Consider the following 26955-nt stretch of genomic DNA (forward strand, 5'->3'; position numbering starts at 1 on the left):
CTCGGGAGGCGCAGCGCCAGCAGCCATGCACAGGAGCCAAACCCGGGGCTGGGGGCGACGGGCCCCCAGGGTCTCTGCCCCGAGGTCAGTGTGATACCGCCCGGGGCACGGCAGGACACTGACTGAGCGGCGGCCCCTCGGCTACCGAGCCCAGAGCTCGGAGCCGCCCGGCCGGAGCGCCCCCCGCCCGGCCTGAGCCCCCCGCCCCGCCGCACCGGGCCATGCAGTGGGCGGAGGGCGAGGCCCTGCTGCCACCACCGCCCCTCTTTCCGCCCGCCCTGTCAGGCACCGCCTCCTCCTCCTCTCCTCCTCCTCCTCCTCAGCCGCCTGACAAGGGGACGGGGGCGGTAGCCGCGGCGAGGCAGCAGCGGGGGGTGGCAAGGTAGGGGACAGCCCGCGAAGCTCCGCCAGTCCGGGCTGCTTCTCGTCCTCGTTCTCCTGCGTGCGGGGCGCTGAGGACCGGCCATGGTGAAGGTGTCGTTCAACTCCGCCTTGGCGCAGAAGGAGGCGGCGAAGAAGGAGGAGGAGAACAGCCAGGTGTTGATCCTGCCGCCGGACGCCAAGGTGAGGGCGGCGGGGGGACCGACCCTCCGGGGCCGGCCCGGCGGTGCCGGGCGCTCCGCGCCGCTCGGCTGCGCTGCGCTCGGCGGGGCTGCCCGTGGAGGGGAGCGCGGCGGGGACGCTGCCGTGCTTTGCACGCCCCTTGCCCGCGGCGATGGCCCCGCGGGCGGGCCGGGGGAAGGCTGCGCAGCGGTGCGCCCCGCCGCCCCATCGCCTCACGCTTCTAAAATGGCTGACAGGGAACGAGCTTCTCGGCTCCGCTTCTCCCGACTCCGGGGATCTCTCTGGTGGTTTCGTTTATCTGTTTGCTCGCTCGGGGGGTTTTGTTGGGGTTTTGTTTATGAGGGGGTTTTGTTTGTTAGCCGCTACAGCGCGTGGACCGCGGGCACCTCGGCTTTGAGGGCCGGCTGCGCGCCCGCTCCCGCAGCTGCGTTGGGCCGGCGGTGGGAGCCGGTTTGTGTGGAAGAGGGCGGGTCGTGCCTGCTGTTCCCCCCTCTGCCATCCCTCCCGGCCGCCCGGCGGGGCCCGGCGGGCCGCTGGCGAGCTCCCGGACCCCGGATGCTCCAGGGCAAGGGAGCGCTTGGAGGGGGAAGTTGGGGGTTCGGCCGCGCTTGTGCCGCAGCGTGTTCGCAGAGCCTGGTGGTTGTGTGGTACGGAGAACTTCGCCTCGGAACTTGGGCTGGCTTAAATAAAGAAACAAAGAGCTGCGTCCCCCCCGCCCCAAAACAGCACCCAAACTCCCGGCGCTGTTGTCGCCTCCCCTCTGCAAACGGCAACGAAGAAAAAAACACCAGCGGCTTTTAAAGTTTTTGAAATGCAAAGCTGCCTAGAATATAAAGGTTTTTGGTTGCAATTTCTGTGTTCCCGTGGTCAAAACCAGTTTTTAATTCGGAGTAGTGTAATTTGCTCTAAGCTCTTTCAAAAGGGAATGAAAACTTGAAAAATGGCCAGCTGCACATAAACAGTGTCTTGCTGTTTTCATTTGTTTGCACAGTCTCTTGTGCATCGGGCCTCCGAATTACCAGATTAGCGCTTCAAAAGTGATAGTGTTTATTAATTTCTTAAATCTTAGTGATTAATTTCTATCTAGGAGGACAGTATCTGTTCAGTTTGTAGCGTGGAGTTGTGCCCTGGTGAAGGTTTTGCTGTGATTATGATGGGGCCAGGTTCTTCACTTGCAGAATCCGCTGTCATTTCACAGACGAGGGGAACCAGAAAGGTGCTTCTAGTGACATCTCTCTGATACAGCAAGTGGTTAAATTTCACACTTCTGCTGAGCATACTGCACTTTCAGATAAAACTCTAACCAGAGTATTTAAGTCTCTGGAACAGTGTGCCACAACAGATGAGACTGTATTGTTACTCAGATTGCCTGCAATTACAGGAAATCCATTAGGTGCTCCGTGTTCCTAGAAGAGTCCTATTCTTTAGGAAGTAGTGCCTTCCCCAAGCCTAGATTAAGCTGTAGAATTCCTTCCTGACCCCAGGTTTGGTGGTCAGTTTGACCCCAAGTGTATGAGCAAGACACAAGCTGCATGTTCCAGAAAATGATTTTTTTTCTTATTACCTTGGAATCCAGACCTGCCCTGGATGATGTTTGTTTCCAGATAGCCTACCAAATTCGGCTTGTTTTTCTGCTGCTAAACAAACAAAATACATCTGGCTAATTGTACACTGGGGAACAAATCCTCCTGACCCTATCCAGACACTGACGGAAGCATGTCATTTGACTATGATTTCCTTAATGTGGAGCTGTAAATTCTAGCAGCTGAGGATGACATACAAGATCTGCCTTAACTTTGTTTTCCTTGTCTAGAAATGAGACTTGTAAACATTTATTAACCAGGTCAAAAGGCGGTCTGATCTCACAGTAGCTACTTAAAAGTTCTTGCACTGCTGTCAGGGGATGAACACGCTTGAACGAAGCTTGAAACACTCTTAAAATAGCTTGCTAGGAGGGGATGCTCAGTACAGATGAAAATTCCAAAAACAAATGAGCGCTCTTGAGGGACGAGTCTTTGACATTCTCCTTGACACATTTCTATCTTTTGTCTTCAGAACTGCAGACCTGCGCCTAACAGTGTGCAAAATTCTCTTGAGTAAGCTTTTTTTGAGCTTTTGTGTTTCAGAGCATCAATAAAAGCAGATCTGGTACAGTAGCATTGTCTGAAGATTGGTAGAACAGGGTGTACAATCCATGCAGGATTAACAGCAGTGAAACAAACAATGCCATGTAGCTCTAGAGGTACTGTAATTCTTCAAGTCTGGGAGCTTATTCTCAGATCTTGGGGTGGGGGCAGTGGGTGGAAAGGAACTGAGGGCCCTTGTAAAACTCGATACCTTTGCGGTAAGTGCAAGATCCACTCTTTGAACTTTGCCTTCTCGAATACAGCTGCATTAGAAACAGATTTTCCCCTGCCCCTCCTCAACTTCAATTGCCTATGCAGTTCTTTGCAGGAAAGGGGACAAAATAAACCACATCTGACAAATGCATTATTCATATCACATCGTTGCTGGAAAACCCTTAGCTTCAAGTGAGGTTTGAAGGCAGTGTGGGAATGTATATTGGAAGAAAGAATTCTGGTAAACTGAAAAAGGTCACATCTCCAAAACAGCATATATGGGACATTAGTTTTCCCTTCTCTTACATTGTTTCTGTAGGAAAATAAATAGATCTGGACCACAAGTGTAAACATGAAAAATATTACAACATTTTATGAAGCTTTCTTATATGAACAAAGTCCTGGGAGGCATTCTGGACTAAAGTAAAAGGAAAGCCCTAAGAAGAGGATCAACAGAATTGTACTATCACAATTTTATTACCAAAACTTAAAAAATGTTTGAGCTAGAGATATTAGTAAACTAGTTGAGATTAATGAATAAAGCCAAATACTCTGAAATGTTGAGAAAATAAAAATTCGTGGAACGAGCTTTTGGGCTAATTCTTTGACAGTCTCGTTCTGCTGCTTTTCCCAGCACAGTGCCTTGAAGACTGACACTCTGCCATTGCAGGATTATTCTCAAATACATAATCTTCCAAGGACTTAGCAAAGAGCATTTGCAGCTAAAATATGCTGATGATACAGCATAGAAATACTCTGATCTTGCCAAAATTTGCCCAGTAACCCCTGATGCAGATACTAATCGGAAATTAATCAGGAAAGGTAAGACAGGAAGAGGCAAGAAAAGTAGGGGATGTGTCATGGAAACAATGTCTTAAAAAAAAAGGTTTTACAGAAGGCAGTGGTCCTATGCTTTAGAGTATGTTACTTAAAAAGGAGTTGAAAAATCCAGAGTGCTAATCCTGTCTCTGCATAAATCACTGCTCGGTATTATGGCATGTAGTGAAAGTGTCTCCATAATTACTGTAGGCAGCCATTACAACTCTGTTTCTGTTGTTGGGATGGTGCTTCTATGCCATAATTCTTGGCCAAAATGCAGAAACCTCCTAGTGAAGGGTCTTAGGCCACATTTCATTTTCCATTTTGCTCATTGTCTTTACAATAGGGTGTTTTATGACCCAGTTTCCCAAAAAACAAACAATGTGCAGTAATTTAACATTTCTCCCTACAATAGATCTTTGGAGAGCCAAAGATGGTTCTGAGCATAAAGTCAGTTTCTGAGCTGAAGTCTTCAGACATTATGTAAAGGCCACTCAGTAGATTCAGCCCTCCCAGAAATCTTCGTGCCCTCAGTGACTCGGGCTATTGCTCCTTTCTGCCAGGTTCATTGGCAACCTTTTAAAACTGTTTTTTTTCTTTTTTGGGGTGCTCAACATGGCACATCTTTACCACACCCAGCTTTGTGCATGGAAGCTGTGGATTCATATGTATTGTGGCTGACCATTGGATAACTGCATGTGCAGAGAGTTCAGTGTGAAAGTGTAAATGTTAAGAATTTTAAATTTTAATTAAATCAGCAGCTTTCTGCATTTTTTCCTTATAAGAACATTATTACTCTGACCTTTAAAATTAACCTTTTTTTTTTTCACTTTAGCTTAATCTTGCCTAAAGCATACTAAAATAGACATTTTTAACACAGAGTGGAGGGATCCACCTAGGAAATACTGTTGAGCAATAGCTAATGAGCACTATTTTGCTGTGCAGATAAACCCTTGGATTTTGTGTAATTGGTGTTAACTGTTTCTGAAATAAAGGCATTAACTTTACAGGTTTTTCACATATATATAAAAGTTACTGTATCCACTAAAAAATAGTAATTTGCTTATTATTTTGATGTCAGGAAAGCATGTTTTCCCACTTCATGGAACGTCTCAATAGCTGGGTGATTTAGGATTGTTTTGTTTGTTTTCAATTTCTTTTTTTCTTTCAGGAGTTTCCATATTCCCTTTATAGGCTTTCTCCAGCCAAGTTTCTATAGGCCTTACACCAGATGCTGTTGGGGAAGGAGCAGTCTTTGTATTTTCCTCTATTTTCTGTGATGCAACTAGGTCATTAAACCAACCAGCTTCTGCTATCTGTCAGAACATTGTTGAGATTAAGACATGATTATTTAAAAGAGGACCAGAAGTAAAACATCCTAATAAAGTGGATTCTCTCCTCCTTCTCCCAGATATTGCTAAAATTTTAATGAAAATCCACCAAACCATAGATGAAAACCCCCCAGTTTCAGGCACAAAGAGGGTTCGTTCTGTCACTTTATTTGATTTTATGGGTACCCAAAAATATGAATTAGTGTAAATTGAGTTTTACTGAACAAAATTTGTGTTGTTAATGAGGGACTTCTCCTAAGAAAAGAAGCCTTGTGGCTGCTATCTTCCACTGCATGCTTTTACATTATGAATTTGTGCTACTGGTTAAGTAGTGCAGCTTCCTGAAAATAAGGTAACTGCAGTCTTGAGACTCTTGGCTCCTAAAGCTATTCCTTAAAGCCTGCCAGCAACTGAGAAAACACTAAAAAAACCAGGATCTCTAAAACTTTGTGGTGCTCCTCTGACAATCTCTTGCTATTTTTAAGTGAGTTTAGGGATTTGGAATTACAAAGTTCAAAATGCGATCTGGAGGAGCTTGTGTCATCCCCCAGCAATGGACGTGAACCCGTGGGACAGAGGAGTTCTGTCAGTGCTCTGTATCTTTTCTGATCTTCGCTTCCTTTTCTGTCTCTCATAACTTCCCGACCCGAATAACAAATGTAAAGGCTTGGTTGAGAAATAAAACTGTTTCCCAGAAGAATGATATTTAATATTTCAAACAGGATGTATTCTGCCAGACCTTTGTGATAACTGCTTGGTCAGCTGTTTGTATCATTCACGTTTTTGGCTGGCTGAGCAAGAGCTGATGGCTGTACCACACAGCTCATGTGAGCTCAGTGCAGGGATGACTAGAAAGACAATGTGAGTACTTTCTGCAGTTCTAAGTAGATTCTCTTCAGTTTCCCAGACTTCCACTTGGCTGAGACCCCTTGCCCTAAAAATGTATCAGAGAACTTTTTTTTCCCCCTTAATATCATCATATGGAAAAGTCTGTAATTAGATGATGCTTTATTTAGTGCAGTATCTAGAAAAACTATCCTGCACTGTAATGTATCTTTACAGTAAATGCCAGAAGTACTTATCTTATGTTCACTCCTGTCCTCTGTGCTGCAGTACTCTTTTGGTGAGCTTCAAGAAACTGGTTTAAATATTAACATTGCATAGTAGTATGAAAAGCACCACTTAAACAGAGGCTGTTGAAATGAAAGTTCTGTTCAATGGGAAAGATCAAGTTAAATTAGTTAATTCTGATGATGTGGATCAAAATGAAATGCTGTGCTTTCTTGTGAAAATCATTTGAAAGAAAATTTTCTTGGAATCAGCAGTATTTTCAAGGGAAATGGTTTTGACTCGTTCCATTATAATGAATATTTAATCCAACATGTGAGCATGTATTTCAAGAAAAGTTTCATTTCAAAATATAATGTATATATACTCTTTTCTTCTGTTAAGTATTTTAATGAAATGTTTGCAGTTGCAAATGTAACCTCACAGTTGTGTTTTTGCGTAGGTTTTTCCCTTTTTTTTTTTCTTGTCAGCATTTTAGTAAATGTTGATGCTAATAGACTTTTCAGCAGGTATGTAAGAATGGTAAGCATACACCTCCAGTAATGTTTTCAGTTAACCAATCTGCAGTTGTGATTTTGGAATACTTGTCAGCTTTATATGTATTTTCTACCCAGTAGCCAGTAGCTACAGGCATCAGATAGCTCTTCATAAAAAGAAAATAGTTCTCTCTGTGACTCTCAGGAAATACCTTCAAAAGCAAATGCTGCATTTTTAAGTCCTAGTAATTTTAAATGTTCTTTATTCTCTACTTTGAAGAACATTATGATATTTTTAAAATGTAACTACAGCTGGGATAAAAATGATGTGTTTTGGTACTTACTGCACAGATTTCTTTTTCCCTGTTTTTTTTCTCCCCATCCTCCCCTTTTGCTATGATTGGCAAAGGTTAGCATTATCTGCTTTTAGTCTCCTGATCTGTATGAATAATACAACATTCATTTTCTTACTATTTATGAATTGCTTTTTATCCTCAGTGGAAATTACTTTGAATCTACAGATGAAAAGCATGCTAATTTGTAAAATTCGGATATCTGTCCTAATTTTACAGATGTGATAAACCAAAGGAATGAGATAATTAATAAGATTGAGCTCTGCAATGAAGTCAGAAATGGTTTTGTGGAAGACATCATGTGACCTAGGTAGGGTTTGGGCCACAACAGACATACAGAAAAGCACCAGGTCCTTCCTGAGTGATCCATGTGTCATCTACAAGCAAGGGTCCTCTGTGCAACAGCTGTACAAAATTCATCATGACAAAATACCAAAATCTTATTTTCCCAACAGTTATTATAGAGATCCTGGAAAAAAATAAATTGGTATCTTGTTTGTCCTTTCCATGTAGTGTCAGTGTGTGTGTACACAAATATTTTTCTAAATTTTTCTAAAGTTTATATATTATTAAGTATGCAATACATATAATTTCATATATATATATATACACACACACATAAAAATAAAACCCACAGGCATTTTAAGAGTACAGTTGCTTGAATGCAAGTCCTTGGTTAATTTGTGGTTGTCTTTGTCCTAGGGTTCAGCAAACTCCCACTTTGATGGCAGCTTTCTGCTCTTTTGTGGGTAGAATGAGATGGTGGAATGACTGTGAAAAAAGAGCACGCTGGGAAGATCATAACTGGGAGGGGTCAGTGATCTCTGGGGTGGATCTCACATAGTTGCTGAATCACTAAGGCCTGTTTATTTATGTATTTATTTTAAAAGATAAAGCCTACACAGATAGAGAAAACCCTTGCATTTACACATTGGAAAATGCGGCAGCCTTTGCAGGGTGTGAGTCCAAACAGGGCTCTCGGAGGCTGCTGCACAGTGCAGTGAGTTGTCTTGCTTAAGGTTTGCAGCTTTAGGAAGCTTTTCGGGAGATGTTTGAACACTGGCCAGGTCTGTGATCCTGCAGGGTGTGATGCTGCCAGGTGCTGGGCCCTGGAGTGTGTGCTCCACTTCAGACTTTGAATAGTCTAATTGTACGGAAGCCCTTCAGTTTGTTACAACAGTTTTGTCTAGAAAGAGGGTGTAATTAAACATCAGCCTTCCAAAGTCAGCTCTCCTGTGCTGATACTCATAACTGCTACAATTAAATGCTATCCTGTATTTGCATATAGAACGGTTTCCGCTCAGAGAACTGTACTTGCTGTACAGGTACTATGCATTCTAATTCATTAATACATGTATTAGCAAAGTGCATGTGTTTGAGGGCAGGGCTGCCGTTCACAAGAGCCTCAACAGACTGCAGTAATGGGCTGACCAAAATCTCATGAGTTTCAGAAATAGCGAATGCCAAGTTCTGTACCTGGAGCAGACTCATCTCAGCCATCAGGATACACAGGGCACCACCTGGCTGGGAAGCTGCTCTGCTTGAAGAAGACCCAGGACTTCTGGTGGCCAGTCAGCTGGACACTGGTCACTGGCATCACTGAAGGCTGAGAGCTCTCTGATCCAAAAAAAGACAGCAACAAAGTGGTGCGAGTCCTCTGACCACAATAGTCAGAGGCTCAAAGTTATACCCTGTGAGGAGTAGCCAAGGGAGTGGGGCTTGTTCAGCCCAGAAATCAAACTGCTGCAGGGAAGACTTCACAGCAGCCTCCCAGTGCCTGGTGTCATAAATTTAAAAAGGAGAGCTTCTAACTGATAGAAGCAAAATATTTTTCAGTCTTGAGCAGAACTGAATGCTGCTGAGGAAATTACCCAGAGAAGCTTTGAAGTGTCAGTCTTAGCAGTTTTCAAACCTTAGCTGGTCAAGAGCCCTGAGCAACCTAGACAGGCTTCAGAGTCAACCCTTCTTTGAAGCAGGACTACAGACCTCACAAGTGGGTTTTGTGATGCTGGATTCTGCTTTTTAGAGAAACTGAGACACAGCCTTTGTAACTTGCTTGAGATGACATGCCATCTGTGGCTGAACTGGGAATAGAGTTATTAAATTCCGAGGCTCAGTGGTGCATATGTGCATGCTAATGAGATCTCTTGGGTGAAAGAGCCAACGCCACTTGGGAAAATAGCCTTGAGAGAAATCTAGGTTAAATTCACATAGTGTTCCATCATACTGATGTCTGAGAATCAGGCAATCACAGGAAAAAAAGAAATTTCAGATAAAAGAAATGAGCAGGGTAAGGGAGAAACAGGGACTGGAACAATCAAGGTCAAAGAGATAATTTAGTATTGATCCATTTTATGTGGAATAGGAACCTTCTAAGTTCCTGTTTCCAAACTGATCTAATTCAGGATAAAGATGAAAGAAATACTTCATTAAACTTATAGATTGATTTAGTGTAGTTTTTGTAAGTATGGTAGAATGTAAGTCAGTTCTAAGTCAAAAAATGCAGGTGGGTAAAGGGTTTATTTTGTCAATGTTTAAAAAATGAAGCAGTTTTAAAATTGGACAGTTTAGTGAAATGCCATGTTCAGTATGCTCTAACTATAAAGGGTGTGGTGATTTTGTTTTCTGAAGGCAAAATGCATTCTGAAGAATGTCCCATAGGACTTCTTACGTTTGAGGGGTTTTGTTTAAAAAATTAATCCCTCTTGTTAGACATCTGTGCAGACTTTCTACCTGCATGTTTTAGCCTATGACTTGCAAACTTGCACCAGGATGCTTCTCTTTTCTTTAAATATGTGAGAAAACTAAGTGTGGAATGCAGAACAAATTTCCATCATTCCAGTTTATGAAAATGCATAGATAAATTCAGCAACATTAATATATTTTTCTAAATAAACCTGATTTCCACCCCGAGCATCCAGACATTTAGAGGCAAGACATTTTCCAAATATTGTAGGTTTTGTTAAAGTTTTCATGGCAGGATCTGGGGAGAAGACAGAAGAATAATAAAACTCCAAAGCAAAGGAAGTAAAGGCTGTGTGGAGCTTTATTACTTGTCTGCACAGATCAAGAGGTCTTGGAAATTTGAAGTTTTTTTTTTCTTTAGTGAAGCAAGTGGCTGGAGTTGTTAATCCTCAACCTATATAGTATAGTATTAGAGTTACTTTAAACTGTAGATGTGTATTATGGAGTGGCCAGCATTAGAGATCATCCAGGCCAACTCCTGTGCTCTAGCAGGACCACCTGCAGCTGTTTGCTTGGGACCACCTCCAGTCAGCTTCTGAGTCAGCTCCAAGGACGGAAAACTCCACAACCTCCCTGGGCAAGCTGTGCCAGTGTTCAGGGTCATGCCATAAGAGAAGTGTTTCTTCGTGTTCAGCAGGAGTATAAGATGGTATTAAGATCCTGTGCTACCAACATCTGTACAGAAAAAGATTCTGGAGGGTAGTCCTTGCCCTGAGCATTTGCGGTGAAAACGCAGGCCAAGAGGCACAGGAGTGCTGCACTGGTTGATGTGGCAGGCCAAAGTCCAGAGCAGTTCTGTGGCTGTAGCCCAGCTCCTCTTCACCAGAGCATGGTGATGAGTGGTTTATCTTGGGGCAGCGATGAAAGGAGGGGAAATGGAGATAAGGTGTGCCCAGTTACTCTGCCTGTGGCAGATACCGGAGAACTCTGCTTTGGGTGGGGAAAGATCCAGGGGGCATAAACAGGATAAGTGGCCAGGGAAGGAAGTTGGTGGATCTTGAAACTGGACAGAGAGGAGGAACAATCTGGGGAACACAGTTTGAAGAAAACAGTCAAATACAGTGTGTGGTTAGTTGTACACTTGCTGTAGACAGCCTGGGATGAGGACATAGCCAAAAGTGCAGGTGAATCACCTGAAAAAAAGTCTTTGCCTGGTGTGAAAATACAACTTTCAGGCCATTTAAAACCATTACGTCACTTTCTAGTCCATGTAAGACCAAAGCTAACAATGACTCATCTTAGTGCTGCTCCAAAATTCAACCAAAACAGCAATTTGAATAGTTACAGGCTTTTTCCTTCTTTACCCATCCTTTTTAATTGTTACCTGCCATCAGGTTTTACAGTCTCTTATCTCAGAAATGAAGGCAGTGTTTAGGTAAATCAGGATTACTCATGTTGGTTAGGAGTTGCTGGATGACTTTTCAGGACATGCTTCTTTTGTTGTCCTATCACACAGCTGTGGATGAACTGCTGATTCCTGTCCTTAACATTCACTTTGCAGTTGTAATTTTCCTTTATTTCCTGCAGAAAATTTGAACTCTTCATGTTCCAACATGTTTCTGAGTTTTATTTCCTGCTCCCCTACTCTTGCCTGTTTTCCAGTTTTTGTTCTCTCTTCACCTCTATCTCTCCCAATACATGCAGCTGCAGCTACCTTCCGACCCACTAGCACTCCTTCCCCTTTTAAGATGATCTTGAGCTGCTACTTATACTGATGTTTTTATTCTGTTATAGTTACAATGTTTGAACAATGAAATGAGTCATTTGACAGATACCTTACATTTTAATAAAACTCCCCCATTATTTCGTCAAAGATAACATTCAAGCAATTAAAACAACCTTGGACTTTGAACTTGTAAAGCTCCAGGAATTTAGTTTCTTCTCACTTCTGGATTTCCTAGTGCTGTCTAAAAGATTTTGTATTTACAGTGCTATTTCAAAGACCATATACAGGTATGAGAAATACAAGAAGAGGCTAACAGTACCAACTGCCTAATAGATAATTTTAATTGATTAATCTCCTTGGTTTTTCAGTCTATGTGACTACAGCGAACAGCAGCACAACTAAGGTTGTGCTTTCATGTTGTTCTCTAGGCAGAGAGCCTTTGGTCAGATGGACAAGTCCCTGCCTGTCGTGACAGAAGGACTGGCAGTGCTGGCACTGAAGGGTTGCAATGTTCAGATATCAACTGCATATAAACAGCCATAGCTTGTTTTCTGGACAAGTGAGAAATCTCTCAAGCATCTATTGTATATAGAGTGTTTTTTCCCAACTGGCAAGTTAAAAGATGATTGTACTTAAAATCTAAATTTAATTTTATTAGTAAGCATAAAATTGTTGGTTTAGAGGCAGATCAGTATGATCGCCTTCCAGATTCACAGCATCTGCCAAGTGAGGAGTCTTGCAAAAGCCTGTCTTAATTTCCCATCTGCAACAAGTAATAAATAGAATACCAGGCTTGGAGCAGTCTTCAGGCAGGAATACCATCAAAGGAATGCAGAGCTCTTTCTAAATTAAGTTCATTTTAAATTGATTTTCTTTTGTGAGGATTTTATACAGATGTCAGATTTACATGTCAGAGCAGGCGAGCCTGACCAACAGAATTCAGTTTATAAAGCCGTTGGTCATTATTTTATTTAAAGATGTTTTAGCCTCTCATTAAAAAACACTTCTAGGGAGTCATCATTAACTTCCCTCCTTCTTGTTCCACTAATTAAAGCTGCGGTTGGTCAATATTTGCCTTCAGGAAACTCAGTCTGTCCCACTGTGTTCTGTCTGTCCATGTGAGCTAAATGGCACACAGAGGACCTTGGAGGAAAACTGTTCTGAACAGTCCCACCCACATTAACTTCCAGCCAGTTCTACCCACATTAACTGTAAGCTTTTATATATGTGTTTGTGTATATGTATTAGATGTTATTCTCACATGCATAATTATGGACGTTTTGTGCATTATGCTGCAGACATTTTTAGTAATGTTTGTAATACTCAGTAATGCTCTGCATCTGGTTTCTCTGTAGATCAAAGACTTGTTCATTCTGAAAGACATTTCCCCCTCCCAAAGTTATTTTTATTGCTATCGTATCTATTTTTAAATTTGGGACATTATCTTTTGCATAGCTGTCCAGCAGTCATTCTGGACTTCTCACAGTATGTTGTCCATCATATCTGATTTAGATAGTTGTGTCCTTAATTTCTGCGAAGGAACAAGATCTGATCATCTCATTTTAATACAAACTAGACATATGCCTTGTAAGTTTATAGACTGCTTTACTTTTATAATGTTAAAGCAATTATATTCCACTATGTACAAAAAGCCACAAGGGGAAAATCTAAGTAATTATCAAGTCTAATTATACACATTTGTGGCTCAGTGTTGGAGCTTCTTGGAATACATTTGTGATATTATCCCAAACATTAATTTGGCCATTCTAAAGTTCAGCATTTATTAAAAAACAAAAAACAGCAACAACAAAAAAAACCCCAGACCAAAACAAAACAAAAACCATTAAAATGGAACTGAAAAGAGAAAGAGAATATATGGCCACCAGCCATTAATAACTACTAGTGTTTGCAGGTTTAATGCTAATTGTTATAAAGCTGTTCTTGTGAAGATCTCTTTCTTGTTGAGAAGTGTTCTGGTAAATAGTTTGTGGTATCGTGTGCCCATCTCAGAAGTGTTTCATGGTTTTATTAAGAAGGCAGAGGGCAGTTTTACATTCACTGCTTTGGTCACCAGTAAAGGGATCTGTTCTGAAAACTGAAGTCATCTTGTCATTTCTTTGTGAGAAGACTCCAGATTTGAATCTCGCTCGTCTCAAATAATAGAGAATTAATACTTGTGTTCTATTTGAAAGGAAAGTTGTTTCTGCAGAGCTTGAAGCTATTCAGGTTGGGAAGTTCTGAACTATTTAATTTCAACACTGTAGGATTTAGTGTACAAGTAGCAGAGAGATGCTTCTGTTTCGTGTCTTATCCATGGGAAATTGGCTAATCAAATGTTTTCCAATTAGGACAATCAGCTCATCAAGGGAAACAAGCCAGTTTTGGGCCTGCATCCAGTTCCTCCTAGAGCATTTTGCATCAGAGATGAATTTTGTGGCATCATCTTAAGGCTGAGGATTCACAAAGGAGTTGAAAATACTTGGGGCAGGGATCAAGCAGAAGAGAGGAAAGAAAGGGACCGGGACACTAATGATTATTTATTACTGCTCACAGAAGTAGAGAGGTGTATTTTTAGAGGTCAGTCTTCACCTCAGGTACATGATGCTTTCTTTTGTGAGATACCTCTGGCGGTGGAAAGCTGGCCTCGAGAAAAATTAGTCATTGAGGCTGCAGTCTCGTGTTGTGCTCTGGCTTCAGAAGTCAGCGCTGCTGCCGGGGAACAAAGTGCAGTTGTAACCATGTGGGGAGAAGTGCTAGTTCAGCACTGTCCCTCTTAGTGGGGATCTGCTTTCACTTAATGGCTTTTTAGTCAGAACATGAGTCACCTGGAAGCAGGGTGAGCATCCATTGCACTTTCTCCTCTTGCAGTGCAGAGGGTCAGATTTATATAGCAAGGGATAAATTATTCTTTTGGGTCAATACAGCCCGAACTAAGCTGTCGTGGCAACAATACAAAAGTTTAGAGAGCTTAGCCATGTGTCAGCTACATACATGAGTATAATTTAGCTTCAGTAAGTTATTTATAATATTTTAATTTAAGCTGATTTTAAACTGCTTGATAATATACTTATTTTTCAGGCTAGGAAGTAAATTTTTTGTTCTCTTTTAGTAGCATAAAATCTTTTCAGTGTTGTCAGTTTCAGGTTCTGCCTATGCTAAAGTGCCATGTTTTCATTCATTATCCTAAGCAGGAGGCTAAATTTGGCTTGAACTCTTGCTCTCAGTTTGGTGGGCTGGGGACAAATCAATGATAGGCAACTATAAATACAAAATAGCTTAACATGCCACCACAAGGGATACCTTCAGAAATAATAATGGTAGACTTTAGTTGGTGGTAAAGGATAAAAGAGTTGTATTAGACCTGTTGTTTACATCTGTCATCTCATATATCAAAGTAAAATTATTTAAGGTGGAATACTGATAAACTTGTCCTTCAAATTTCTCCTAGCATGGTGAAAGTGTAAAAGTTACTTTCTTTTTTTCCTGATTATTTTTGTGGCTTGTGGAAAATTGATCTGACATTAACCCTCATTTCAAGGTAGGCGTTCATACACTGTATGCCTTACCATTTCCCAGATGCATGTTTTCTTAGTCTTTCTGGACCTACAAAATAATGAAAAAAATTGGAAGAGGCAGTTATTCCACCAATGGATAATTCCGGTTGAAGTTAAAAAGGTGTAGGGGAGGAAAGCAGCACTAGGAAAGAATAAAGATACTCTTTATATTCTTCACTGGGGAATATTTTGATATTGTATCCCAAAGGGAGTTTGCTATCCCATTTTCTGGCATTAACTTGAGACGGTTTAAGTGACAACTACTGTAAAAAAGTTTCAATCAGGTGTCCTGTATGCTTTGAAATATCTAGGGAAATAGTTACCTAATGATACAGGGCAACATAAAAATAAAAATCCGTGGTTTACCTGGTTTAGATTTATAATTGAGATGATTTATAGAAGAATCCACAGTGACTCTCAGCCTGACCTGAGAGTTAATTAGATTAGCATGGGTATTATATCCTATCCTCAATCTTTGCAAAGAGCCAGGCTAAAAATCAGGCAGCTAGTGATCCTGTAACTTTTTACAATGAATTCTTTAAGTAATTTGTTTTCTAAAAGAGTTAAAAAGTTGTTTCTTGTCTTTACATTGTGTCTTTTCAGTCCACAGCAAATGTTGCTGATTTCACTTTGCCTTGTAATGTATCCCAGAAATGTTGGTTTGAAGGGGCCTCTGGAAGTCATCTGCTGCAGCCTCCCTTTAGAAACAGGATGGTTGCCAAAGCGAGATTAGCAAAGGCTTTCTCTAGTTGAGTCTTGAAAGCCTCCAAAGATGGAGATTTCACAATCAGATTTTCTGTGGTATTTAGCAAGGTAAAGTAAAATAAAATGTGTGAAATCTGTGCAGTTTAACTCTAAATATTTCTGAATCAGGTTTTGGCAGCTGTTGCCTGGCAAAGAAGCTGCATTGCCATTTGTGTATGAAAGGTAATTGCAGTGTACTGTAAAGGTGGGTTTCACATCACTTAATTTTAGCTGCATATGAATTAGGGACCTACTTTGTTAACCAAGGAATTTCCCTCTATAATCAGTGAAAAGAAGTAAGTCCCTCCAAAATGCTACTTATCCTTCTCTGGGATGGCTGAGTCATTCCCAGGAAGTGCCACTTTCTCCCACCATTTACAGGGAGGGTCCCCTTTCCATTTGGTGTCAGACTTGCTTCAGCTAGGGGATTAGATTTGGGAAGGAATTCCCCTTCAGATAAGGTATCATCTTAATTAGCAAATGCAGCAAAAAGACCGGATACATCAGGCAGAACATTGACTAACAACTATAGCTGTCAAAAAACCTTCTCAAGCACTTCCCGTCCTGCTCTTCCTCACTTTTCTGGTTTGGTGGTTTTTTGTTCATTCTGTCATAATGATTTTGCCCTGGTCATCAATCTATGTTATTGTTTCATGGTTGCAAAGGGGTAATGAATTTCTTTGTATTTACTTGAATTCAGATATTTTCCCAGGAATGTCCTGGCTTGGAACAGGGTAGCTCAAAGTTGGATTTGTATTTATTTATATATTTATTTATTATTTTTTTTCTTTTTTACTTTGTACATGAGTTACACAAACACTTGAGGGAGGAAAGAGCATTGTAATGTGGCTGATAGAGGAAAGATTCTGCAAGCAGCAGTTTATTGCTTAGGATGCCTGTGGGGACTGCATGGTTATGCAAACTAGTGCCCTAAAGGGGAAACATCCTGTCATTCCTTCAGTACTACATGGACAGCAGATGTAGGCATGGCAAATGCTGTCTCAGAGCAGAAAGATTCCTTAACAACAACTTACAAAGCATCTTTATATTTTTTTCATTCCCACCTTTGCTATTCTGCCAGCCAGGTTGTGGTAAATGCTGTTTTGTTCTGATGGAACAACATGGGAAGGGATATATTTTACTGCTCTTAACTACCTTTGATTTTTTGTTGGTTCTTCAGGTTCACTTATATTGCATACACTAAGGTAAAAAAGTATCTGACCTTTCTGAGCTGACTTCCTCACTCTGCTGTTGTTGCATGGAGGTTGCCTGAGAGTGCATATTTTTCTGTCTGTAACCTGGGAAGTGGCTCACTGTGTATTATTAGGTATCTCAGGAGATTTTGTTATATTTTTCTTTTAAGTCTGCTGATTTAGTCAGTGGTGATGGCCTTAAAAGCACAAGTTTTACAAAACCTCGACTTAAGCAGACTTGTTTTAAATTTTACTAAATAAGGCAAGTTTCTAAACACTTGTGCCAAACCACGTACAGCCTTTTCTGGTGGATGCAGTGTTTGTCTTTGCTGGGCCTGAAGTATCTGCTCTCTTACCTGCCCTGGGAACAGTGTGTTGAAGGTCCCTCTCTGGTGCCTTGCAGGACCCTGAGGATGCTGTGCCTGTTGGACAGAGAAGGGCCTGGTGCTGGTGCATGTGCTTTGGATTGGCCTTTATGCTGGCTGGTGTGTTCCTGGGCGGTGCCTATCTGTACAAATATTTTGCATTCCAGGTAAGTCACATACTCGTTATGAGAGGGCTGTTTTTCTCTGTGGGAAGAGGAGCAACAGAGTGTTCTTTTTGTGTTACATTTAGAAGAGGAACAAACTAAACCAAAGAAAATAAACTGGTTTTTCTTTCCAAAACTTCATGTGTTCTAAAGGCCTAAGTTTTGCCTTCTCTGAAGTTACCTTTCAGCAGAGGAGGGCAGAAGTGAAGCTGGCAAACAAAAGACACCAACACTTCTGAAAACCTTGCTTTGCAGGGAAAAAATTTTATCTAAATAGGACTTGGGTTTAGGATCCCCAGTGGTGTCCCAGATTTTTATCTGCTCTCTTTTCTCTTTTGTAGTGCCAAATACTGGAGGTGGATTAACCCCTTGAAAGCCTCCTTGTTTGATCCCAGGTTTCCTAACACAAGGCACTGCTAATGTACAGGAAAGGGACTGCCTGTGAAAGCAACATGGTGACTCTCTCCTTCCCTAGCCTCCACATGGATAAGAAATATGGGCCCTGCAGGGGACTTGAGAAAAGCACAGTCAGTGTGGTTTAAACATGCTCTGTCAAGTCTAATCCACACTGACAAGATTAGACCTCTAACAAAATGTATTTTGAGTCTTTTAACAAATGGTACTGCTGCAAGAGGAGCTCTCTGAAGGCAGCAGTGCCAGGAAAACGGAGCATTTACCTGAAACATGGGAGATCTGAGTTAAATATTGGTTCCCTTGGGGGGAGTTGTTACCAGGCAGTGCAGGATGTGCTGGGCTGTTGCCCATGTGGTGCGAGCACACCCTGCCTGCTTCAGAAACTGCTGGGGTTGCAAGATCACAGAGCCAGAGAGGGAGAGGTAAAATATGAATCTCTCTAGCCCACTAGTTAGTGCACCTAATTGTAAGGTAAAAAATCATGTTCCTGTCCTTGATAGCCGGACTGTTGCTTTTCCCCCATTTAGGAGCTGCTAATGGAAAGCCAAGTGATGAAGCTTGAGAAATTCTAGCTGAACTTGCAGTTTGTAGTCTGTTTGTCTATCACATTAACCAAATTTACAGGGGATCGGTAGTGTTGCAAACGATGATGCTTAAACAGCACAGTTTATCCCGGTGGGTGGATTAACGAGCTGAGGAGCTGAAGGCCCATTTCCAAGGCACATTTCACCCCTGCTGAGCACGGGGTGCTCCACCTTTCACCTGCCAGTGGGATGAAACTGAAAGTGCCATTTAATTCTAACCTGTGCTACTTGTTTATGAGTCAGATCTGCCTTAAAGGAAGCATTCAGGAATTGAGCTGACATTGCACTGAAGACACGTTTTCAGTGTAAAACTTTAAATTGATGGCATGTGTATATGCAGAGTTTTATATTTCTAAAACTATCTGGCATGCAGATTTGATACATGACTTCCTGTGACTTAACTGTATTTTATGCTTCACTTAGGTAGCCTTCCATGTGTACTGTTGCAAAAGGACAAATTAGTTATTTCAATTTCTCTTTTTATCTCTTAAAGCTGTTCAAAAATTATTTTAGAAAGTGGCTTTCCAGACTCTTGTAAAACTAAGCAATTCCACAGAATAATTGAGTTTGGAAGGAAAGTCTTGATGTCATGTAGTCCAACCCTCTGTTGCAAGCAGGGCCAAATTTAGAATTAGACTTGCTTTTTAAAGGTGATTTGGATGACCAGTTTGAATATTTTTAATAATAATTTTGACTACAGTTAGATCATAATATAATAATAATAATATGAATACATATAGGTGTAGGAACTTTATTGTCTTTCTGAAAGTACATGGAAAACTGGATTTTAAGAACCTTCTTATGGGATCCTGTTCTCCATGAATTCAAGGGAAGAACTTCCTCTGGGATGAGTGGAATTGACATTTTAGCCATGGTCCTGTTGTAGATAGCAACTGGCTCCTGCTTTGGTGTATGAATTAAGTTAAAGGCAAAAAATTTCATTTAGTCTGACAAATTTTTCTCCTCTTCAGTGCTCTGAGAACATTACTTGAAACCTCTGTGTTACTGATCTTTTTGTTGCTGGGTTGTTTACTATTTTTAGCAAGGTGGTGTGTATTTCTGTGGAATAAAGTACATTGAAGATGGCTTAAGTTTACCTGAGCCTGGGGCAGAGGCTCAGAGTGCTCGCTACCACACAATTGAGCAAAATATTCAGATCCTGGAGGAGGAAGATGTTGAGTTTATCAGTGTGCCAGTCCCTGAATTTGCTGATAGCGATCCTGCTGATATCGTCCACGATTTCCACCGGGTAAGAAATATGTCTGAAGAAGTTGAAAGCATTTAAAACATAAAAAATGTTCCCTCTCAATCATCCTGATAAATATACTCCTTATTTATTATGGTGGGGGAAAGCGGAGGGGTGGAGGACGTAGCAGAAATGTTTTGATCAGCAGCAGGCTGCAAGCAGTTATTAACCAGGCATAAAGTACAGCACGATACAGTCATCATCAGGTAGTGTGTAAACCACCATTTGCAAATACAGTTCTGTTTTTAGGAAGGGAAAAATCTTGGATCTATTTGCTCTCCTTAGTATGAGAAACTAGAGAATATTATTCTTGCTCTGCTGAGTCCACTGGGCCAGAATTTGACCAACTGATGTGGTGTCAAGGGAAATTTGGAAAGGGCTGAGGTAGCTTTGACACCAGCTTGGAGGGGCTGATTGTATCTAATGTCACTGGGTGTGCTCAGGCACTTCCAGAGGTGCTCTCCTAGCATGGCTCAAACCCCCAAGCCAGCAGCAGAAGGGGATGGACCATGGAAGACAGCTCATTTTCCAGATGCCACAGGAAGCCAAAGATTAATTTTTTCGTGCACCACAGGCTACTACCATTCCTAGAGGTACTGAACTAGGGTTTCAAGGCTGTCTTCCATTTTTGGAGAAATAACCTTGATTGATAGGAATCATGGTAATAAATTTCTGTTAAGGCAGTTGACAGGCCTACAGCTCTCAGTGTTAAGAGCAGCTGTAAAACAATTAGAAGCCTTCCTTTCCTGATCCAGCATGGTTGGAGCTGTCTGATGGTGATGAAATGTTATACAGCTGGTTTTCAGGAAGCTAAATCTCTGTGAACATTTGAAGACTTCGCTGAACAGCCTTTTTTAAGCTAAGCTGAAAAAGAATAAGGAAGTGTCCTATTTTTTTATGCAAACTTCAGAGTTTAAAGTGCTATCTATCAAATATTCATAGCCAGATTTGGAGGAAAACATTGCTTGCTCAAGCTATGTAATTTAAATAATATTTCAGAATATATTTAGGGAGCTTCTGTTAAGAGTTAGAATAAAGACTCTAAAGAGGGAAAACTAGAAAATGAAAAAAGCAGCATCTAAGAAGCAAGTAAGAAAAATATATTATTAGAAATTTACTTTTTGATTTAATAAGTTAAAGGCTTTGCTGTAAAGGTTAGTGCAAGGGTCATTTGCCATAGGTACAGCACTTGCTCCATGTAATGAGATTAGCTGCACTGATGATTGCTGTCCTGGCATTATTTTGACTGCTGGGCTTCTGTGCTCAGTATTTTATATACATATAAAATATGTATATAACACAACCTCAGAGCCTTCAGCAGCTAGAGATAACATCTTTTTTAGCAAGAACAGGTGCAGTAAAACACAGCTCAGTGAACAGAGCTACAGGATTCATCAGGGTAATTCCCTAAGCTTTTTATCAAATGCTGGCAAATACTGCAGTTAAGGTACTGTATAAAGATAATAGTTCAACTATGAATAATCATTAACCTTGCAAGTCAGTAGTATTTTTGAACCTAAAACTACTTTTGTTGCATTGTCTGTAGCAATTTTTTTTTCCTTTCTGTATTCTGCTGTTCTTACAGCAGCATTTCCTCTTTAGACTGTAACAAAATATAAAACCATGAAGATTAGAGCCAGGTTTTTGCCCTGTTGTTTCACAGCGAAGGCACTAGTCATAAATGGACACTGTACTTGTTTCCATAACAGCTCAGGTACACCTTTGTAGTTTCCTTGCCTAGTGCATTTGAGCTCCTCATCACCTGCTGCCTTGCCCAAGTCCCTGTCGAAAATATAAATTCTCATCAAGGCTGCCCTTTGTGCATTTACTTGCCTGAATATTGGAGTTTATTGGACAGACTTTACAGTGAACAAAGGAATAAATTGAAGAACAGCACAAGGCAATAGCAGTTCAACAACATCTGTTTGTCAGTTTTCTGATTTTGATTAAAATAAATGTTTTCTCAACAGAGACTCACTGCCTATCTTGACCTTAGCCTGGATAAGTGCTATGTGATTCCTCTGAACACTTCAGTTGTTATGCCACCAAAAAATTTCCTGGAGCTGCTCATCAATATCAAGGTATGATTAAATCACAAGTAATTTGTTCTTAAGACAGGAACAAGTAGAAGTTGGGTTTTTTTCCCTTCTGCAGAACTCTGACATTCACACAAGGCACATGAATGCTAGAGGTCTTTGCAAAGAGAAAAGAAGTCTATAACCTTCTTAGACAATGATCTACAATCATGAAGGAATCATTAATTCAGAGGAAGACAAAAAATTATTTTCTTCAGTATTGTAAAATTGGCTGACAAAGCCATGTAAATGTGGTGTAGCTGCACTCTTAGATGGTAGTCTTGTGTGCTTTTTAATTTATAATCCATTGTGACTGAAGTTTCTAGGAAGCATGTGTGCACTGGACTAAGGCTGGTTAGCTGAGAGGCATGAAGTAGATAAGAGTGGGAACATTAACAGGGCCATTGTTTCAAGTGTTGATCCCTAGAGTTGGCCCCCACTTTGATCCAGTGGCTTGAGAGTGATGCACATGAGATGTGTTGGATCTGCTGAGCACTTCACATGATGTATGCTTTCAGTTGCAGATTTAAATAGTGTTTACCTTGGGTTCCGGCCTTCTGGTTTCTTCACAGAAGAGCAGAATAGTCCAGTGGGGAAGAGAACTGATGAAATGTGTCTAAGATTTGAGGAGAATGTTTTAATATTTTACTGGGCTTTTGTAACTTTAGAACAGTTACATCACCTTTGGGTTTGCATCTTTCAAAAAAGGCTTTGGAATTAGGAGACCAGGAGCCATTTTAGCCATTTCTGAGTAAATAAATAAATTTCATGTGAAAAGTTACCACAAGGAAGTCCTTTGCTGATTTTTTGCTTCCTATTTTGAGACTGGCTATTTAACCACACTTTCATTTCCTGTACATAAGGATGATGTGGTGTCTATAAAACTCAGTGACCCCATTTTTTTTAACTTTGCCTGTGCTGTTTTCTTTCCATTTTTAGATCATACGAATTTCACTTAAAATCTGTTAATTTCCTTGTTTGTCATTAGTCCTGAATCAAATATGCTTGGTTTACAAGTAAGAGGATAACCAGGCATCACGCATTTAACTGAAAATCTGTGCAAAAGCAAACGGTTTTGATTATTGTCCCCAACGGTGGGTGCCCTAATTTTATGAGACATCTGTTTAATTCTCATTGTAATAACAAAAAGCTGTGGGCATTTGATGTCACAGAAAATCAGGTTAAATGTTTGTTACTGGAATCTGGAAAACTATGCTGCATATACACAAAGTGAGTGAATACTGTCCTGCAGTCACACTGGTTGCACCAGCAAAAAAATGTAAGAAATTGATGTGCTAGTTTCATTAAAATGAGCTCTGAATACACGCAGAGGTCATTTTATGAAAATGGAGGAGCCTGGGCTGTTCTGGTGTTTAAGAAACATCATCATTTTAGCCTAAAGATCCACATTTCTATATATTGATACAGTTTGCTTCAATGTGCAGACATGAAAGGCCTCCTTTGTTTCTTTGGGAAACAAAACTGAAACTGAGATATATTTGTTCATCCACCTCGTTCCCACTGCTGAGCCAGCTGGCTAATTTTAACTGTACACAGTGCACAGGATGTCTCAAAAATGATGATATTTGTGGCTATGCTGGATCCCAGCACTGGATAATTGCTCCTGCAGCAACTGGGCAGAGGAGATTCCTGCACTGACTTTCCTCTCCTCCTGTCCCACCCATGGAGGACTGAGAAGGCTGGGTCCAGGGGTGGGCTGGGAGATCTGTGGTTTGGAGGGCACAAGCCCAGGAGTGTCCTTCCAGGCTGCCCCCCAAGTGCTCAGCACTGCTGCCCACCCTGTCAGTGCCCAGCACTGCTGCTGTGCTCTGCACTCCCTCAGGGCTCCCCCCTGAGATTTGAGAGACCAGGAGTTAAGATCAGTAATTAACAGAGGTTTAATTACAAAATAATGAGTGGGATGATTTGGGAGATTGACATTTGCTAAGCTGTTACTTAAAAAAACCCCTGTTGTCGTTTTCCTCATAGTATATATTGAAGAAAATATGGTTTATTTTCTTGCAATGGTTTATTCATTCATGCAAAATTTAAAGTGAGCTTTATACAATCCTTTCTTTACTGGGAAGAATAGCATTTAATCAGCTTCTCAACATGCCACTGGAGCTGGAAATATGATCTTGTTTCACAGTGGAAATTTCAAGTTGTTTATTGTCACTAAAATATACAGAGAGCTTTCACAACAGAAGCTGAATTTTCTTTCACAATAAGTGATCATTTTCTTTTTAAAGCCAAGGAACACCTTCTATGCCCCTATAAATTAGAACCACTCTTAACAGGATTTCTTAGTATTTTTAAAAATGGATGATTATTTAATAGTGGTGGTATTAGAAAACTGGCTGGCAGCTAAGTCTGTACATCTTCAGCCATGTACAGTGAGGTGTGCACAGAGGCAGATTTCATCTGTGGCAGAATAATACTGGGGGGCCTGGGAGGTCTTTGCATGTCATACCCATTTCAGTGTGTTGCCTTGAAACACCTGATGCCCCACTTTGGCTTTGTAGTACTTTTCCACATAAACAATTGTGGGAGTTGCCATAATAACTTACCAGGGATAGAAGGTCTCGTCTTGGCTTTGGCTTGAGAGCAGTGCCCCACGCTGTGAATAATTTCAAGGCTTCCCAGCCCCATGGACTGCAGCTGGACTATGCTGCAGCCGGCCTGCTTCATCAGCAGGAGCATCTCCATGTAGATTGTGTTTCTGCCAACTCCAGCTTGGGGGTTGTTCCCACTGAGGTCTGGTGAGTTGTTATTAATTAAGTGAAAACTTTGGATAATGATAATAAGTGCAAAACTGACCTGTGACTGTGGGTACCCCTAGAAAAAAAACCTGCTGAAGGCTGATGTTACTGTAGCAGGAGGGCAGTGGGTGTTAGCATCAAGGGAAGTTCTGAATGTAATTGTTACATATTTCTGTGCTGCAGTGAAGTTTGCACATTTAGAATGAAAGTCTGTGGATAATACATACTTTGAAATAATTCAAAGATATGTTGAAGAAAAACATTGCAAAGTGTTTCTTGTGTACTCAGACTACGAAGAGATGGCTTTTGACAGAGCTGTTACATTTTTGTTCAACAGGCTGGAACATACTTGCCTCAGTCCTATTTGATTCACGAGCAGATGATTGTTACTGATCGCATTGAAAATGTGGATCAGCTGGGATTCTTTATTTACCGCCTCTGCCGCGGCAAGGAAACCTATAAACTACAGCGCAAAGAAACCATGAAAGGTAAACACTTCTCCTGCAGTCTCGTGTGATGGAAAAAGCTTCAGTGATGCCTGAGTGTGTTCAAAGAAAAAACTCTAATTAAAGCAAGGCTTGCATATTGCACTAACCAGCTCTGTGGGCCTCAGTGTGTCTGATATTTTCTTGTGTAGGTGTGGAAATAAGTCATGTCATGGTGCAAAAGTGCTCAAGGTCCCAGTGACCTAGGAGTGCCAAAATCTGTGTGTGTGTGTGCATGGGTGTGTTTTCTGGAGCTCAGGCTTTTGTTGATGCTCTTCTTCAATCTTGAGCCCTAAACCACATACCCCACCCAAAACCAAAGAAAAATCTTTAATACAGGAGAAGCTTTAGCCTTGTATTCCAAGTACAGAATTGCAGGTTCTTCTTGTCATTTTTACATGTCTTCCTATTTGTGTCAGTGAAATGTGAATAAGCTGTCTTCACAGGAAAATTGTAGTGCTTGGTACTTTTTTTGTGGGAAAATGGCTGAAAAACATTATTTGGAAGAGTCTTGAAAAGCTGTTAAATACTGCCTTAAAATTTGCATTCAGAAGTTACTCGGATTTGCTTTTTGGTGGTTTGGGTTTTTTTGCTTTTTGGTTGTTTGATTTCCTGTTGTTATTGTGTAATCTGCTTGTGGTGTGCAAGTGCATACCAAAGCAGTTTAATTGCTCCTGTCATATTGTGAGACCTGACTGCTAGGGAAAGCAAAAAGAAGAAATATATTTTATAAAAGCAATTTAGATTGAGGTTTGAAAATGGAAAGATTTTAATACCAAAATCCATTTAAAAATTCAGTATGTTTATCCTGTTGTAATAAATGGTGAGCACAGGTTGGCAGTGAGCATGTTTGCCTACAGTTTGGTTAAATTCTGTCCTTCTCTGTTTCCAAGATAATGTTTAAATGCTACAAATCTGCTCCTTTTTTTTGTGTAGAGCAGTTTATTCTATTTCTGTTCCCTCTCTCACATCCCCACAAGCATTTTTACAGATGCACAGAGAGGGAGACTGGGAGCTGATCTGAGTTGAAAACTAGCCAGTGGGGGATTCTGGCAGGTTGGTTTCCACTAAACCAGTACTGAGATTTGGTTCATCACACTTTCAAGATCATTCCCTGCCAACTGATTTTCTATGTCTGAATGTGTGCCTGTGTGTTTTTTGTTGAGGGGAGGGTTGGAGAGGAGTAGTTCTGATTTCTGGTGACATCAAAGCAAATGTAAAACTTCTGTCTCTGGTGTACCTCAGCCCTTCTTCTCTTGACACTCTGTTGTTCTTTGCCACTACAACAGGAATAATTCAGAAGCGTGAAGCCATCAACTGCCGAAAAATTCGACACTTTGAGAACAAGTTTGCTATGGAAACACTCATCTGTGAACAGTAAGGAGGCATAGTACTGCTACAGGAGACTTAAAAAGTACAGTATGACCCCACCCTTTGTATTGTGTGCAGTGATTATTTTTTAAATTTTTCTTTTATGTAAGTAGTGGACAGGGCTTTCTTGCTGAACACCTTCCATACTTCTCATCTCACGATACATGTAAGATCAATACGTTTTAGTTTTCTCCTTATTTTCAGGTGTGGTGTTCTTATATTTGAATAGCAATTGTATAAAGATTTAGTTGCTAGTGCATTTCATGTGAATCTCAAATAGGAAGAAGAAGAAGTCTTTGAAATCTCCACCAGTTTTTAAATAAGTAAAATTGAAAAAAATTATTAATGTAAAAATGGACTGCAAGAGCTACTTCTAACTGTAATATTACCTGCTATATAGTTTGTTACAGCATATAGACAAACCTGTATTTGACTCTCCTAACCAAGTGCAATTTGTTTTGTTTTTAAAATATTGTCATATTTACCTTTTTGAGATTGATTTCTGACTTGATGTTTTAAAATGGCAAGTGTTTGCTGTAACAATCTTTTAGAAAATTAAGAAGTAACTTATGTTACTAACTTGTATATAATCCATGTATGTGCAATGGAAAATAAACCTTATAAACCTGTTTGTCTAAAA

General features: G+C 40.8%; 1 protein-coding gene across 1 annotated transcript; it reads left to right on the forward strand.

Moving 5' to 3' along the window:
• ITM2B (integral membrane protein 2B) lies at window positions 1–26955 on the forward strand. The gene is made up of 6 exons (XM_086881298.1): window positions 1–564; window positions 17256–17384; window positions 19422–19628; window positions 21596–21706; window positions 24797–24947; window positions 26234–26955. Exons 1-6 carry the CDS (start codon window positions 466–468, stop codon window positions 26323–26325), a joined length of 789 nt encoding a protein of 262 aa, XP_086737424.1. The 5' UTR covers window positions 1–465; the 3' UTR covers window positions 26326–26955.

Source organism: Cyanistes caeruleus, chromosome 3 (assembly GCF_971803275.1).
Source record: "Cyanistes caeruleus chromosome 3, bCyaCae1.hap1.1, whole genome shotgun sequence".
Lineage (NCBI taxonomy): Eukaryota > Metazoa > Chordata > Aves > Passeriformes > Paridae > Cyanistes > Cyanistes caeruleus.